We start from the raw sequence: 18,786 nt of genomic DNA, 5'->3' as shown, positions 1-18,786 counted from the left end.
AACCGTTAGCTGTGATCTATATATTAAGATGTGCTTGGGGACCAAATTTTACATTTTTTGGAATTTTTTTACTATTTATTAAACCACTTTGAAAATCGCTGATCCAATAGTCCAGAAAATGTAAAATCAGCGATTTTCAAAGTGGCTTAATAAATAGTAAAAAAATTTCAAAAAATATAAAATTTGGTCTCCAAGCACATCTTAATATATAGATTGCATCTAACGGTTCGGATTGACTATTCGGACTTTGAAAACGGAGAAAAAAGATTTGAAAGATAGGGTGCATTTGGGTGTACAAAAATTTGGATGCATTTGAACCCTCCTCTATATGTGTGTATGTATGTATATGTATATATATATATATAAAATATAAAATATGTATATATAATATAATATATGTATATATATTGAGGAGGCTTCCAATGCCTCATTTTTTTCATATCTCATCATACCTCATATTTTATATTTTCGTTTTCAAAGTCCAAATTGTCGATCTGAATCGTTCAACAAATTATTTATACTAAAATATGCATGGAGATGAAATTTTATATTTTTTGGAATTTTTTTGCTATTTTTTAAGATAGGTAAAAAATCACTGTTTTTGAACCGTTCAAAAAACAATGATTTTCTACCCATCTTAAAAAATAGTAAAAAAAAAATTCAAAAATTATAAAATTTCATCTCTAACCATATTTTAGTATGGATATTATGTTGAATGGTTCGGATCGACAATTTAGACTTTGAATATGAAGAAAATAAAGATATAAAATATGAGGTATAAAAAAAATGAGGCATTGGAACCCTCCTCATATATAATATATGTATCATATGTGTATATATATCAAATTTGACATCTGCTGGTAAATCAGCAAATCTGGACTGATATAAGGATCAAAATGCAAAAGTGATTACACCAGCATGTAGATCATTCAAAAATATACAGAATTAACACAAATTTCAATTTATTTGAATTTTTCTACAGTTAGTTATGAATTTTCAAATGTCAGCTTTCAAAAAAACTTTAAACGACCATAACTTGGGCTAGGAAAGTCGAATTTGCGCGTATGACCACTTTTCGGAAAGGGGAGAACGAGACGGATCCAAATTTTGCCCGAGGGCTAACCCCAGGCATCGTGAGAGGCATCCGGAGCATTAGAATTTCAAAAAAAATGTCGTTTAGTGCCTCAAAAATTCAATTTAAGTTTTCGTTCAACGGTAGGCATTCAACGAACGGTATTTTCAAATTATTTTCAAATCCGGCATGAAAAATGTTGATCCAGATTATTTGTAGCTGTCTTTCGAATAAATCAAATTATATAGTATGACATCTATTTTTTAAAAAATATATTAAATATTTGTAATACTTCAATACAAGAAATAAATAAATTATAAAAAAAAATGGAAAAAAAGAATCCGAAAAAAAAAATTCCTAAAAAATATTTTTTCCTAAAAAAAAAGAAAAAAAAATCCTAAAACTGGAAAAAATTATTCCGGTTTTAATATCCATTTACCGGAATTTTTTTTTCCAGTTTGGGTAGTTTTCGAAATGAACGCGAGGTTTGGTTAGTTTTTTAAATTTATATATTTTTTTTAATATATATAAAAAATCAGCATATGCAGATAACAGGTTCTTGACGGCCGTCCATTTTTTTCTGAAGCGGATAGCAGCATCACTATTGTGTGCTATCAGTCCATATCGCATAAGATTATTTATATCTCGTAAATTAATTTTAGAATCTAAATTTTTAACAAACAAATAATTCAGCAAAATATTTTAAAAAAATATTTGGATTTTGGACCAATGACATATTTGGATTTTATTCCTTCCTATCTGAAGGATGATATAATGAAATTAATCTCTAGTTAGTATTGATTTTTTTTTTTTTTTTTTCCTTCTTTTCTTCCATGCATATTTGGATTTTGGACCAATGACATAACCAAAAGTTTTATTTCTTCAGTGGTAATGTCTAATAAGTATTGACACCACTGAAGCTCATCTAGCTGAGCCACTGGTGTATTGAATTCGTTAAGGTTTTAAGGTCATACCAGTATCGGTGTAGTGAGCAGAGAGATTTTTCTATAGTTGGATGCTTTTGTGAAGATATTATGTTAGAACATCATGTTTTCTCTTATAAAATTGTTGATGGTGTTTGAATAGCAATATTCATCTCATTCTAACAAAATGATAACTGATTTTAAGCGCTTATAGAGCCCAATAACTGATATATTTGTACTATTTACCAACCGTTATTTGAGAAGCTATATAGGTAAAAAATTACAAAATTGCAAGAAAAAAAAGATGATATATACTCATAGTAGTTTGTCTTCCAGATTGTGATAGCAGCAACCCCTATGCCGTTATTTAAATGTATGTTGTTCTTAGTGATTAATTGGAGTGTCAGTGTTAGCGTGCGTGATAAAGAGAGCATGAAAAAAATATAATTTACCTTTGTATTATGAATCGATATGTAGTATAACGAACTCAAAGACTTGAATTATAAATATTACCCGATACATATATGTATAGAGAGCAAACAATTATGTACTGAACTAGCGCCAAATCTGCAAACAGCACAGTTAACTGCTATTCATACTAAGAAGTTTTCAAATAAGATTATAATATATATGTTCTTAAATCCTGTGTATTAGTCCATTACCGCATGCAGTATATGGAGTGCAGCTAGCTGTTACTCGGTCTCTTTTGTGTTTTGTATACATATATAGAATTAATTCAACTGCTGCTTTCCCCTAATTACTCGGTCTCTCTTCTTCGGTATTATAGTATTTCTTATTAAAGAACCAGTACATCCATTATTTTTTTAGATGTTTTTCATGAGAATTAAACCTCCGTCTCTAAGTACATAGTCGGGATCGTGCCGCTGTACTATATGATAAACGCTATACATATAACAGATTTTTCATGTGGTTCTTGGTATTACAGCAGATTTTAAATAGCAGTTTTTAGTTTCAGCAGGACTAGCTATATGATAAACGCTATGCTGATTTAGCTTTTTTTTTTCATCAATAGCAGCATATTTTTATCGGACAATAGTGGTTATTTTAGTGGAAACAGTGATTTTTTCGCTAAGTTAGTGGGTTTAAAAAACTTCTCCAGTTTTAATTTTTAATACTAAAATCATGTTTTATTTTTTCCATTTAATGTTTTTATTGTGACAATGACTATTTATAAAACATGCATGGTTAAAAACTTATATTTTTACTGTAAGCTGGAGATTTTTGTCGTAATCACTATTAGACAATCTTGATTTACTTAATTTTTATTTCGATATATGGAAAATAATTTAAATTGGTATTGCAACATGAGGTTGCAATTAATTTTAGTTATTTTTGTATTGGATTTTATTGCTTACAAAATATAAAAAATAGCAAGAAAAAATATTTTCGCTATGAACCGATTTACCAGTTAAATATCCATTATCTGCTATTAGCTATGACAACTGCTTACCTCTATGAATCGATCCTCCACGCACTATATATTTAAATCTTTGATACGTAAATTAAAATTTAGAAGAACTTCAATTCTTAACAAAAATATGACATTGCAATGAGCATATTAACTCAGTTTGTTTGTTTGGACTTGACAGAACAAAAGTAATGAAAATAAGTCATTCGCAATATTTTTGACATATATGTAGATGAGTAGATCCAAGGAATATACAATTGGTGCACGCATTTTGAGGCCTTGGCAAAGGCTAATATATGTTTGTTCATGTGTGTGTACTCACACACACATATACACATATACACATATACATGTGGTTAGATTCTGTCTCTCCCAAATGTGAGAACACAGTAGCATCATTTTTATTGAAAATAAACTACTACAACAAGTCTCATTATATTTCTTTGATATAATATAACATTATTAAGAACTTAGATCGTCAAAAATTAGAACTGTGGAGTAATTAATTAGTCAAAAATTGGCCATTTGCAATTTACTTCTTTTTTATTTATCCTTATGTAATTCGTCATGTTTGAGAAAGAAGCAAGGGTTTCTGCTTTAGGAAAGCCAAATTTATTTGTTCTTCTATGACAATAAAGTAGACAATATAATCATGGTAATGCCACAGCCACACCATGTAAAGAACAACTATATGTGTTTATACTTCATTTTAATTATCTCTGAGCATTAGGAAGGGCCTTGACAAACCGGCTATTAGGTTCTGGGACACCGTTTGGGCTGGTACTGTCAGGATGCTGGGCCTTATGGCGAGAACGCAACAGGAGGTTGTTCACGGGGAAAAGCAAGTCGGTACCAGACTTAGTCGGTATAACAGCGATGGAGAATACAAAATGGCGTACAAACTTATGAAAATTCATGAGGGGGGGAGCCCACTGAGATTTTGGAGTGTAATTCAAAACAATGTAAATAATTTTCGTATATCAATGAATTGTCAAGAAGATTGCTTCTGTTGGAATGACAAGTTGACACGTGTAGTTGGTGCCACATTTAATCTAGAGGACGAAATCAAGAAGGTGGATCCAGCCAAGGATTTCTTGAAGATAATTCAAGATATTATGCTGCCTTACAAGGATTTACCAAATATAGCTAGCTAAAAATTTATTTCCTAATTATATGCATATGATTTCTTTCCTGTATGCATGTGATCTCTTTCCTGATTATATGCGTGTGTGAGTGTATATAGGTTCAGCTATCTAATCTGAAATAATTCATTCAATTGTGTGAGTTGTAATAAGAAATTATGAAATAAAAAGAGTGTGTGTGTGTCTTGATCCGTGGAGTGCGCTATAGGCGATACCACGTTAAAATCTCTGTGTTCGCTTGAATCAATTGTCTGTGATGTTATAATTTTGTCATGGTATCAGAGCAACGATCCTAGGCCCAAACCTGTTATCTACCTTTGCTCCCTTTGCCGAAATCTCTAGCAGCATATTACATCCTTTGCTAAAACCTCTAGCAGTACACTACATCCTTGTCATTGAGAATAATGGCAGAGACACCTCCTGAAAATTTTGGAAAACCTTCCAAGACCTCTGAAGTAGGAGAGGCTTCTAATACTGCTCTTCTCCTCGAAAAAATAACCCAACTCCTCCTCCAACAACAATCATCTCCTAGCACCACACCATCAACTGAAGGATCTACACCACCGATTTCCGTGAAACTAGATGGTTCCAATTATGGGTTGTGGTCCCAGGTGGTCGAAATGCACCTCAAAGGAAGGGATAAATTGAGGCACATCACAGGGACCCCTGGTCAACCATTGCTGGCAGATCCCCTGTTTCGGAAATGGAGTATCGATGACTCAATTGTGAAGGGCTGGCTAATTAACTCACTTGATTTGAGGCTAATAGACAACTTCATCCGCTTTCCGACTGCAAAAGATGTGTGGGACGCCATAGCCACGATATTTTTCGACGGCAATGATGCATCTCTAGTGTATGACTTAAACAAGAGGGTTGCACGGCTCAAGCAAGAGGGTAGGCCGGTTGAAGAATATTACAGCAAGTTGCAAACTCTTTGGCGAGAAATTGACTTTCGACGCCTGAATCCAATGGAGCATACCAGCGACATAGAAAGGTTTAACTCTTATATCCAAGAAAATAGAGTATACATCTTTTTAGACGGGCTTGATGATCGCCTCGACAACGTGCGAGCAGATGTGCTTCAGATGAATCCATTCCCTACTGTTGAGCAAGCCTTTGCGCGGGTTCGAAGGGAGGAAATGCACCAAGTAGTGATGATGAAGGGAGATGAAGTGGGAAACAATCCAATGGCCTTAGTGTCTCGTGGGTATAAGCCGTCTGAGGTAAATTTAACTTTTACTAAACCTGGACCAAACCAAGAAAGAACTCAAACAAAGTATGGTTGTACTCATTGTGGGGGTTCAAAACATACCAAAGAAAATTGTTTTAAGCTGATTGGTTACCCTGACTGGTGGAAAGACCAAAAAAATCGGAAACATGATAGTAGAAAGGGGCGTGCAACTGTAGTAATGACAGGACCAGCAGAACCGAACCAGAAGGGGAGCAATCTCGGGTCTGATCAGCTGACCAAACTGACCCAAATCAGCTCGGGTCTGGCCAATGACTCGGGTCAAATCAATGGAGCAGCACATGCCACAACTACGGTGCCTTCGGACCGGTTAGTCTTGAGTTCTAATTCTAGGACAGCAGGTAAACAAGTTGCTCAAGGTAATATTTCAATTTCTGAAAATAACTGTGATGTCCAAAAGTTACAAAATTGGGTGATTGACTTGGGAGCAACCGATCACATGACCTTCTCAGAAAAAGACCTTGTAAACACTACTGAACCAAAGAAGAATGGAATTCTGAATGCAAATGGTATATCTTACTCGGTGAAAGGAATGGGCGATGCACCTATTTCTTCATCATTAACTCTTAAAAATACCCTCCTTGTTCCATCTTTATCTACTAGACTGATATCGGTTGGTCAAATTACAGAAGAATTGAACTTTGCAGTCCTAATGTTTCCTGATTTTTGTATCTTTCAGGATATCCTGACGAGGGAGACTATTGGGCGTGGTACTAAGCGGGAAGGATTGTATTACTTAGATAACTTGAAGATTGGTCATACATGCCTTGCAAGGAGTGAATCTGAGAGGTTGAAGGAAAAAGTGTGGTTATGGCATAGGAGACTAGGTCATCCTTCTTTTGGGTATATGAGAAAGCTATCCCCTACTTTATTTTCGGGTTTGAATAATGAAGAATTTGTTTGTGAAACTTGTATTAAGGCCAAGAGCCATCGTGCAACTTATCATGCTAGTTTGAATAAAAGTCTTTTCCCTTTTGATTTAGTTCATACTGATGTTTGGGGTCCTTCTCCAGTTGTATCCAAATTTGGTTATCGATGGTTCATTCTTTTTACTGATGATTGTACCCGTATGACATTGCTTTACCTTCTTAAATACAAAGATGAAGTACCCAAAGTTTTCCAAATTTTTTACAAGATGGTAAAAACACAATTTGAGAAAGAAATAAAAGTGGTTAGAAGTGATAATGGTAGGGAATACATTAACCGAAATCTCCAAGATTTTTTTAAAGAAAAATGAATAGTGCATGAAACCTCGTGTGTAGGAACACCACAACAAAATAGAATTGCAGAACGGAAAAATAGACATATCCTTGAAACCGCTAGATCACTTTTGTTTGAAAACCATGTACCACAATTTTTTTGGGATAATACTGTGTCCACTGCTGTGTATTTGATCAATCGTGCCCCTACAAAAACCAACGAATTCAAAACTCCGTTACAAAGGCTAGCTGATCATGTAAACATTCCTTCCATTCTAAACATGCCTCCAAAAATATTCGGGTGTGCGGTGTATGTTCATGTTCAAAAAAATTTTCGTTCCAAAGTAGAACCCTGTGCAGAAAAGTGTGTATTCTTGGGTTTTGGGTCACACCAGAAAGGGTATAAGTGTTACAACCCGTCAACCCGGAAATTTTACACAACAATGGATGTAACCTTTATTGAAAATGAACCTTATTTTAATAAACACCAAGTTCCTGTTCAGGGGGAGATGGAGAGTGAACCCGAACTGCTGTTTAGTAGTCTAGCCGGCCCGAATTTTGAAACAGAAAATCCTGGCCCGAATCAAGGTAAACCACCGAATCTTGAAACAGCTGGACCAAATTTTGACACTGAAAACCCTAGCCCGAATTTTGCAACAGAAAACCCTGACCCGTGTTTTGAAAACCCGAACTTAGCTGATCCAAATTCAGCAAACCCGACTGCCACAGCTGATCCAAACTCAGCCGATCCAAACTCAATAAACCCGACCCTAGAATCGGGTCCAATCAGAGAAGGGCCTGAAGATGCTAAAAAATCAGGGATCAACTTCTGGATAGAATTGGATGTGAGTAATGGAGGAGTAATACAATCCGAACCGCAACCACATGGCTCAGAGTCTCCCGGGGGTATCCATGAGGTAAGTTCACAAAACCCAACTTCTAGTATACAAACTATATTACCAACAAGAACCAATCGAGGTAAACCACCAAAACGGTACAATATTCCTGAAGATGGAACAAGCAAAGAAATAAACTACCCTATTGCAAATTATACAACAATTGATCAATTAGCTGAACCCTTGAGAAGTTTTGCACATCAAGTCTCATCCGAAGTTGTACCAGAAAGGGTAGAGGAAGCTATTAAAGATCCAAAATGGGTAAAAGCAATGGAAACTGAAATGGATGCACTAGAGAAGAACCAAACTTGGAAGGTAGTGGATTTACCCGAGGGGAAGAAGACTGTTGGGTGTAAATGAGTTTATTCTATAAAGTACAATGTGGAAGGAAAAGTTGAGAGATATAAAGCACGACTTGTTGCCAAAGGGTATACCCAGACTTATGGAATTGATTTCCAAGAAACTTTCTCACCTGTTGCAAAACTAAATACTGTGCGAGTTCTCTTATCTCTTGCAGCGAATTTTGATTGGCCACTACGCCAATTTGATGTGAAGAACGCCTTTCTACATGGTGATCTAAAAGAAGAAATTTACATGGATCTTCCACCTGGGTACCAATGTTCTGAAACAAAGCGAAAGGTGTGTAAATTAGAGAGATCTTTGTATGGCCTGAAACAATCTCCGAGAGCTTGGTTTGGCAGGTTTTGTAACGCGATGAAGGGGTATGAGTACGACCAAAGCAACTCCAATAACACTTTGTTCTTCAAAAGGAATCGAGGTAAACTAACTGTACTAATTATATATGTGGATGATATGATTATTACAGGTAATGATCATGAGGAGATTGAACTACTAGAAACAAAATTGTCTAAAGAATTTGAAATGAAAAATTTGGGTGGTTTGAAATACTTCCTCGGAATTGAGGTAGCTCGAAGTAGCAAAGGTATTTTTCTCTCTCAAAGGAATTACATTCTTGACTTACTTGCTGAGGTTGGGATGCTAGAATGCAAACCAGCTGACACACCCATGATCCAAAATCACAAGTTGGGGTTGGACCCGAATCAGAGTCCAGCAAACAGAGAAAGATATCAAAGGTTAGTTGGAAAATTGATTTATTTATCTCATACCAGACCTGACATAGCATATGCAGTGAGTGTTGTTAGCCAATTCATACACTCTCCGAGTGAAGAACACATGGAGGCAGTAATGAGAATTCTTAGGTACCTAAAAGGCGCTCCAGGAAGAGGGATAATGTTTGAGAGACATGGACATCTCGACATAGCTGGCTATACTGATGCTGACTGGGCAGGAAGTGTGAGTGATCGCAAGTCAACGGCAGGTTACTTCACATTCGTGGGAGGAAACCTAGTTACTTGGAGGAGTAAGAAACAAAATGTGGTAACTTTGTCTAGTGCCGAAGCAGAGTTTAGGGGAATGGTTAAAGGTATTTGTGAGTTATTGTGGTTACGAAGACTTCTAACTGAACTCGGTTTTGAACCAACCAGTGAAATGCAATTGTTTTGTGACAACCAGGCTGCAATAGACATTTCGCATAACCCAGTACAGCATGATAGAACAAAGCACATTGAAATAGATAGGCACTTTATCCGAGAGAAAATAGACTCAAAGATTATTAAAATTCCATTTGTAAGATCAGGTGAGCAGTTGGCAGACATGCTAACGAAAGCTGTATCAAGCAAGGTGTTTAATGAGTCCCTTATCAAGCTAGGCATGGTTGATATCTACGTGCCAACTTGAGGGGGGATGTTGGAATGACAAGTTGACACGTGTAGTTGGTGCCACATTTAATCTAGAGGACGAAATCAAGAAGATGGATCCAGCCAAGGATTTCTTGAAGATAATTCAAGATATTATGCTGCCTTACAAGGATTTACCAAATATAGCTAGCTAAAAATTTATTTCCTAATTATATGCATATGATTTCTTTCCTGTATGCATGTGATCTCTTTCCTGATTATATGCGTGTGTGAGTGTATATAGGTTCAGCTATCTAATCTGAAATACTTCATTCAATTGTGTGAGTTGTAATAAGAAATTATGAAATAAAAAGAGTGTGTGTGTGTCTTGATCCGTGGAGTGCGCTATAGGCGATACCATGTTAAAATCTCTGTGTTCGCTTGAATCAATTGTTTGTGATGTTATAATTTTGTCAGCTTCCTCACCTTCAAAAAAAAAATTATCTCTGAGCATTTTAAGTGTGCACCAAAACATGCCATACATCTTACACTGGGAAGAACATACAATTGCAGATGTATAATACTATCATTAAATAAAGAAGAATTAAATATATATGTCAGATAAAAATTTCAATTACAGGATGATTAATTTCTCAAAACCGGTCAAAACATTTTTTTCATTTTAGATGACAGCCAGAGGTTTTAAATTTTTAATTAACACACTCTCTTTGTCTCTCTCCGTCTCCCTCCCAAGCTCTCTTCCGCTCCTCCTGTAAATTTGTTCTGATATGAAATTTTAAATTTCACAAAAAAGACACAAGTACAACTTCACACAGCTACAGGCACAGTGAGACCGAGTTCCACCGGGTATGTGTTGGATCTCGATTCGTCACCATGAGATCTCTCCTCATCAGCCGTCACAGTTCGCTCGTCTTCACTTGACTGGGTCATAAAAACCAAACCCAGTGTAAGATCCAAACCCATCTCTCCATTTTTATCGTCCTTCCCGCTCGGTTCAGCCTGACTGACATGCGAATCCACTACCGTCTCCAGTGAGAGATGACTATCACTTTCTCGGTTAGCGGACTCATGGCTTGCTTCGCATCTTAAATGACATGACATGAACCCTACTTGCTCAGGCAATGCAAGACTTGACCTGTTGTGACTTGCACCAGCCCTCTTAAACTTAGACCTTGACTTATCAGAAACCCTGTGCAGCTCAGCTGCAATATCATGACCCTTTGCCACATGACGGATATCACAGCTCTTAAGTAGTGGGACTGAAGAGGTGGCAGCCTCAGGTGCTGCAGTAATTGGGCGCCCTCTCAAGACGGACTCGACAGCTGCTTGGCACAACTTCCAGTTCCCTGACCATAGCAACCCAACCGAGCCGTAAACTGGATTCAAGATCCTTCCACAGGCCTCATATAATAACGACCGGAAAATAGCTGTAAAAAAGAAACACAATTCATTCATACATCAGAACATAATTACAATAAGTCCTTGTTGAGAACCTTATTTGTTTAATAGATAATCAACTTCTATATTTGTTGAAGAAAGGTTAATTAATACCTGGGCGGTGGTGCTCTGGACCAGCAGCGATCAGATTAATAAGACCGGCACGGCCGTAAAATTTGGCGAGAAAGACGGTGGCGTTGGCCTGAGCCTCGGAGTTCGGAATCCACTGAAGGCACGGCCTGATCACGCAGCTATCGCTGCATCCCTTCCTCAGAACTCTACATCCATTGCAGCTCATCCTCATTTTAATTACCTCCCCTTATAATGAATCAAAACACAACAGGTCTGATACAAATATGGGTTGCTGCAACTTGCAAAGAAGAGAAGAGAGAGAGATTAAAATACGCAAGTGCTAATGTGGGATGAAGAAAGGAGGGAAGGTGGGGATGGGTATATAAAGCTGGAGAGATGCTCCCATGGATTTGGTGAGAAGCGCCAGCGGTTTTGGAAAGGAGGTGTGGAAGGTGGTTTTATAAATTCGTGACTAATGAACTATTTTTTTTGGTCGGCGTGTGGTGCCCATGCATCCGGGAACGCTGTCAGTTGCTGCGCCCGGGTTGCCACATATCCTGGAATCAATTTTGAGATTTTAATAACTGAAACTTTATGAATTTCCTTTTCTCTATAGTTCCAATCATTTTGACCGAAGAACTCCCTTCTCGTAGTTTCTCTTTGAAACTACTAAAATTTGAACGTCGTCGCGCGATTGCAAGTTTAAATCCGACTTCCTTAGTACAAAACAAATATAAAAATCAAACAATATTTCAATTGTGTGTAAAATGTGACATTAAAAATGCAAATTTGGTAATTTCAAACCTTTATATAAGTTCCTTTCTATCATATTGTTCATATAATCAACTTTTTTGTTTTTTATTATTCGATCACACAATCAACTTAATTAATTCCACTGCAGCTGCTGCCTAGCTAATTAATGCAGTTGATCATGAGACCATCCTATTTTGTAGGGGCGGAATCATATATATATATATTTTATAAAAGGCTTAATTTGGTATAAGAATTAAAATTTAGCAAGTTATATATTTACAATAACTATATTTGTTGCATTAATTAAACCAATGTTTTTTAATAGTTGGGAGCAATTATAATTTCAAAAAATAAAAATGGCACAACAAAACACAAAATTTAACACTTTTTTGGACACCATGAGGCAAGGCCCTCGCCTCCACTGAAAATTGAGTAAATAATCACGTTGAAAGTGCAAATTTAATAACTTTGGATCTTTACATAAGTTCCTCTGTCAAAACTGATCATGACACAATCCCATTTTGTATGGACAGCTGAATTTGGTAAGAAAATATATTTACAATAACAATGTTGTAACTTAAATTAAAGAAATATATACTTTCTAAAACAGTGTGCATGAAACAAAATTTAGGAAAATATATTTACAATAACATATAGTTGAGTATGGCTAATATAACATCAGTGTCATTTCAGTCTATATAACAACAACTCCAAAATCTATCAAATCGAGTTCAAATTGTGAACCCAAACCGTTCAAACTAATTTACTTTATGAGTGATACGTTTACATGCAAACTTTTTATATTTTCGAGTTATTTTAGTATCAAATCAAGCAGTAAAAAAATTAAAAAATGAATGTATTAAAATTAACTTAAAAACTCACACATTTGACTGCTTGACTTGATATCAAATAAACTCAAAAACTTATAAATTTTAGATGTAAACACACAACTAATAAAGTAAATCGGTTTGAATGGTTTGAATTCACCATTTAAACTCGATTTGATAGATTTTAAGGTTAGTCTTATATAGACTGAAATAATAATACTGATATTATATTAGCCATACTCTTTATACTCCATATAGTTCTTACTTAATTTAAAGAAATACTTTTTAAAACAATGTGGATGCATAGACCCGGTCATTGGAACGTCGGGAGGTGTTTGATGGACATTGGACACAAATCGATATAATATCATTAGAAACGAATCAAACAGTTCTGAGTGAATATCAGTCCAAATTAAATCGCGCGGTTCCAAGTAGATATCAGATCGATTTAGATCCGAAACCATTGAACGCAACCCGCTTCCCATGCATGCCATTTTGCCTTTGCCTTGGGGTTTGTGTGGATGCCTGTATATTTCCTCAACGAAGATGGAAAGAAGGCGCAATAACAATCATTTTATTGTATTTCTTAACTTCTAAGAGGGCTGATATGATCACTTGAAATCTCAATTCAAGTGGATCATTCATTCTAATTCTTTCTGCAATTTCATTCAAAAAGGAGTTTATATAGACATTGAGATAAAAAAAAAACATTTGGAATGTGTGAATACCATCTAGGATACAAATCTTTACATGGTGAGCTAGTAATCAAAAATGAAATTTTAGCATTGAACAACTTGATGAAACATAGATAGTCCCTTCCAAGTATCTACTAGGTATCTTTGAAAATACGGTCCATTTGCTCACGGAATATCACATGTTAGGTCCATTTAGCATTTTTTTACCGAGGAATAAATGGCCAAATGACCCCTGCTAGTTCAAACTTCAATAAAAACATGAAATATCACTGGTTGGTTTGATTCACTGGTTTTGAAAAAAAAAAACGTCCATTTTTTTAATTTTTTCCAGTTTATATGCATATTTGATCTTATAAACGAACCGAACTAGACTTGGTTCCGGTTTATTCCAGTATCAACCCGTCTGATCCGGTCTGGTTTTAATAACAATGGGTTTATATATGAATTCTGATTTTCAAATAGTGACCAAATCATGAACTAAATCAAATTGTTGTACATATAACCTACCCGAAATTCCTACACAAGTGTTGAGAGATGTAAATTTTATTTTCATTTTTTGTGCTCAATACTCATCAATTGAGCAATTTCATACTTTGGAACTATTTTGAATGTATCTTATTTAGAAAAGGCACCTTAATAGCTTATTAAGCAGGGAGGAGTTAGAATTTCAAGATCAAAGGCACCTTATTTTCTCTCTACTACATTGCTTGCACCAATATATAATCAATATATATAGAGTGGCTAATTTGTTACCGGAAGCACTTCGACCGAGGTGCTTCCGGGGCTATATTAGCATATGTGATGTTCAAACAACAAATCCAAACCGTTAGATGTTTAATCTATATTAAAATCTACTTGGAGACCAAATTTTACATTTTTTGGAATTTTTTTACTATTTATTAAGATGGTTTGAAAATCGCTGTTTTTATTAAAATTCTGCACCATAAAAAACAGCGATTTTCAAACCATCTTAATAAATAGTAAAAAAATTTCAAAAAATATAAAATTTGGTCTCCAAGTAGATTTTAATATAGATTAAACATCTAATAGTTTGGATTTGTTGTTTGAACATCACATATGCTAATATAGCTCCGGAAGCACCTCGGTCGAAGTGCTTCCGGTAGCAAATTAGCTGCACTCTATATATATAGAGAGAGAGAGAGATAGGCTAATGTGCTTTCGGTAGCATATGGGTCGAAATACACAAGGTCAAAATTTGAAATTTCAAAATCCAAAAAGTCGATCTGAACCGTTCATCTTGTTCTCCATATTAATATGTGCTTGGAGATCAAATTTTACATTTTTCTGAATTTTTTTTAACTATTTATTAAGCCACTTTGAAAATCGTTGATCCAACGGTTTTACTATTTTGTTAAGCCACCGTTGGATCGGTAATTTTCAAAGTGGCTTAATAAATAGTAAAAAAATCAGAAAAATATAAAATTTGGTCTCCAAGCACATATTAATATAGAGAACAAGATGAACGGTTCAGATTGACTTTTTGGATTTTGAAATTTCAAATTTGGACCGTGTGTATTTCGGCCCATATGCTACTAAAAGCACATTAGCCTATCTATATATATATATATAGGGCATGGCTAAATTGCTACCGGCAGCATTTTAGCCGGAGGTGGTGCCGCCACTTTTTTATTTTGTGATGTCCAAACAACAAATCCAAATCGTTAGATGTTTAATCTATATTATAATCTACTTGGAGACCAAATTTTACATTTTTTGGAATTTTTTTACTATTTATTAAGCTAGTTTGAAAACTGCTGTTTTCAGTAAATTTCTGCAGCATTGAAATCAGCGGTTTTCAAACCAGCTTAATAAATAGTAAAAAAATTCCAAAAAATGTAAAATTTGGTCTCCAAGTAGATTTTAATATAGATTAAACATCTAACGGTTTGGATTTGTTGTTTGAACATAACAAATTACGATATTGCCCCGGCAGAACCTTCACTGAAATGCTGCTGGCAGCAATTTAGCTGTGCCCTATATATATATATGAGGAGGGTTCAAATGCACCCAAATTTTTGTGCACCCAAATGCACCCTATCTTTCAAATCATATTTCTCCATTTTCAAAGTCCGAATAGTCAATCCGAACTGTTAGATGCGATCTATATATTAAGATGTGCTTGGAGACCAAATTTTACATTTTTTGGAATTTTTTTACTATTTATTAAGCCACTTTGAAAATCGCTGATTTTATATTTTCTGGACCATTGGATCAGCGATTTTCAAAGTGGTTTAATAAATAGTAAAAAAATTCCAAAAAATGTATAATTTGGACTCCAAGCACATCTTAATATATAGATCGCATCTAACGGTTCAAATTGACTATTTGGACTTTGAAAACGGAGAAAAAGAATTTGAAAGATATGATGCATTTGGGTGCACAAAAATTTGGATGCATTTGAACCCTCCTCTATATATGTTGATTGGAAAGCAAGTACAGATTACAGAAGTTGGTCTCGGTAATTAGCTTGTCTATATAGTATATACAAGTATATATACTTTGAGCAATTCAAAAGTTCTCAACCAGACACGAAATCTGAGACTAAAGAGGCTAAAATAGGAAGAAAAAAAATACAATACAACTGTACATGTATTCCGATAACCTTGGACAGTGGACACTCTTCATTGGACCAATGACTGCCTATACAAGGCCTGGTTTACAGGTAGCGGTTTTGGCCTCGCTTCTATGGGCGGCATTCTTTTTGTACTTTTTTTTTTTCTGTACTTCACTAGTTTTATGTGCTCAGATCTTCTGTATCTTAGTAAGCACCATGAATTTCAGATGACTGTACGTACTTACACTTGAATACTTAATCAGTTCTTCGGAGCATATAAAATTATTACCACAATACTGTTAACATTAAAATTGTTAACCCAATACTGTTAACATTAATTAACCCGCTCATTGAAACGTTTCAAATTAGCGCACACACATACATATTGTACTAGTGAATCATAATGACTCGCCACATTGTTGAACAACTCTGGCCGCCTCAGAGGACTTGAGTCCATATTTGGTTGCATCCATTGTATATAGTCCGATACCGATACCATATTCGGCTTAGACAAATGGAATAAATTACTCCTTTTTCATAGTACCTTGTTGGGTCGATGTTCTATATATTCTCCGAAGATTTTGCCGTTTGAGTCATTCACAATTGACCCACTATAAAAGAAAAAAAAAATTTAATTTCTACAGCCTGGTAAGCAATGTCAACTGTTAGACTAAGAGAAAATTGCATACTTATGCTTCCAAATTTGCCATCTTTATTTTCAGTATTGGCACATAATTAAATTAAAGATCTAAAAATATTACTTGACAACTTAATTTGAACCCATATTTTTCTCTATTTTTTTTTCTCTTTTAAACATAGAAAGGTGGCTGTTTAGCATACCAACTTGCATTTAGTCCATAAAAATATTCATTTTTTTAAATTTCAGCCTGATGACCTCTCACATCACAAAATACTAATTCTTTTATTGATGGCTCCCAAATATTTATTCACAAAAAAAAAATTTTAAGTAATGTTATTTTACGTGCGTGTATTGACTTCAGCGATAAAATTATAAAACCATGCATCATCATGAAAGTTAAAGTGAAAAACTTGGCAGTAAAAAATCACACAAGTGCTTTATCATATTAGTTTTCTAATTTTTTTATTATGTTATTGTAAGTTAATTAAGTATTTAGCGATCCATAAGCAAATGTTCCTAATGGCAATCAAAGTTATATTAGTGAATTTATCAATGCGGAGAATTAATGATAAGATATATATTACAGATTTTTTCCTAAAATAAATAATTAACTAGGGAAATGAGTTAATATGGGAATTAAAAAGGGTGGATAAGCAAAAGATATATACATGTTTTTATTGAATTAGTTAATGGAAATTAGTGAGATCAGAAAACACTTCCAATTTCCAGTCAAACAACATTGCCGCATTGTATGCTGCTTTCCCACTTGGCCACTTGGCACAGCCCTGAACTCATAGTGGTTCTTACCTCTTACACAATTAATTACTCTAATTATTTATTAAATAAATTTTAATTTATTTCGCCAATGGGTATTAACCCTAACTTGTAGGGTTTTGAATTCCTGGGGAGACGGAGTCCAACTTTGAGGAAGCCGTAAAATAAATCCACGAGCCGAGGTGGTTTTCATTTTGTAGATAACATTTTATTTTTAAAAGAAAGACTTTTCATTCCCAACTTCCACTGTGTGTTACACAAATCGTAAAGTACTATTAGGAAAATTAAAATATATTCCTGGGACCTAGTTGTAAACTTGTTATATATATCAATAATATATGATCTTAGAGATAGTACGCAGATGGCTAACACGGTAACACCTAACAGAAATATATAAAACATATCAAAAGATGTCATAGTCAGGCTTGCCAAATCCGCTGTATCCCCTCTAGAAAATGAGCACATGTATTCATTCCATCTTTAATTGAATTCCAAATAAAATGGACGAAATATGAGTCTATTCCATTTTAGTTAAGGTGAAGCATATTCAGAATTTTAAAGGAAAATTGTCTAGATCGTCATCAGCAGAACCACCAATTAGGGTGTAAACGGATTGGATATTATCCGATTTCATCTGGATTCAAATCTGAAAAATTATCTAAATTATCCGATCTGTATTTATATCCGAGACTATCTGTATCCAAAAAATTATAACGGATAATGATACAGTAAGACTTTTTAACTATCCGTATCCGACCGTTTACACTTTTAAACCACAACAAATGTGTTATATGTTCTTAAATTTATTTATTATATTGCATATTATACTAATAATTTATTAAATTTCATATATATATATATTGATAAACAATACAATACTATGACATAATTAGTGACTAATATTTTAATAATATAATATATGTTTTATAATCAACAATCTAATTATGAAAAATATATGTATCCATAACATTTAATATCTGATCTGTATCTGTATCCGAGACTATCTGTATATGTATCCGAAAAATTATAACGGATATGGATACGGTAAGACAACTATCCAATCCGTATCCGACCGTTTACACCCCTACCACCAATGCATATACCATAACTTTATTTACATTACTAAAAAAAAAATTTATTAGTATTACTCATAAATTTAATTTTATTTGTTGTATTGATTAATTTTTGTCATTTATAACGAAATTATCTTAAATATAACAATAACAATAACAACATATCAGATGATGATAATTAATGATAACACCCAACAACAACAACATCAACAAAAATAAAAAATAAAATAGTAATGATAAGGATAATAATAATAAAAATATTAATACATAAAAATAATAAATTTGATATTAATAACAATAAAATTCATAATA

The 18,786-nt window shown here is 34.4% G+C and overlaps 2 protein-coding genes across 2 annotated transcripts; one reads left to right on the top strand and one right to left on the bottom strand.

Moving 5' to 3' along the window:
• The first annotated feature begins 4,970 nt into the window (after positions 1-4,970).
• On the top strand, positions 4,971-6,764 carry LOC144568080 (uncharacterized). Its single transcript, XM_078318309.1, has 2 exons — positions 4,971-6,174; positions 6,495-6,764. The coding sequence occupies exons 1-2, from the start codon at positions 4,971-4,973 to the stop codon at positions 6,530-6,532; spliced, it is 1,242 nt and encodes a 413-aa protein (XP_078174435.1). The 3' UTR covers positions 6,533-6,764.
• Positions 6,765-10,321: 3,557 nt separating this feature from the next.
• LOC144568432 (LOB domain-containing protein 42-like) lies at positions 10,322-11,489 on the bottom strand. The gene is made up of 2 exons (XM_078318788.1): positions 11,180-11,489; positions 10,322-11,055 (listed from the first exon to the last, which is right to left on the bottom strand). The coding sequence occupies exons 1-2, from the start codon at positions 11,367-11,369 to the stop codon at positions 10,436-10,438; spliced, it is 810 nt and encodes a 269-aa protein (XP_078174914.1). The 5' UTR covers positions 11,370-11,489; the 3' UTR covers positions 10,322-10,435.
• Positions 11,490-18,786: the final 7,297 nt, after the last annotated feature.

Source organism: Carex rostrata, chromosome 17 (genome assembly GCF_964058835.1).
Source record: "Carex rostrata chromosome 17, lpCarRost1.2, whole genome shotgun sequence".
Taxonomy (NCBI): Eukaryota; Viridiplantae; Streptophyta; class Magnoliopsida; order Poales; family Cyperaceae; genus Carex; species Carex rostrata.
Note: the sequence above shows the minus strand (reverse complement) of the source record. Positions and strands in the feature narration are given on the sequence as shown.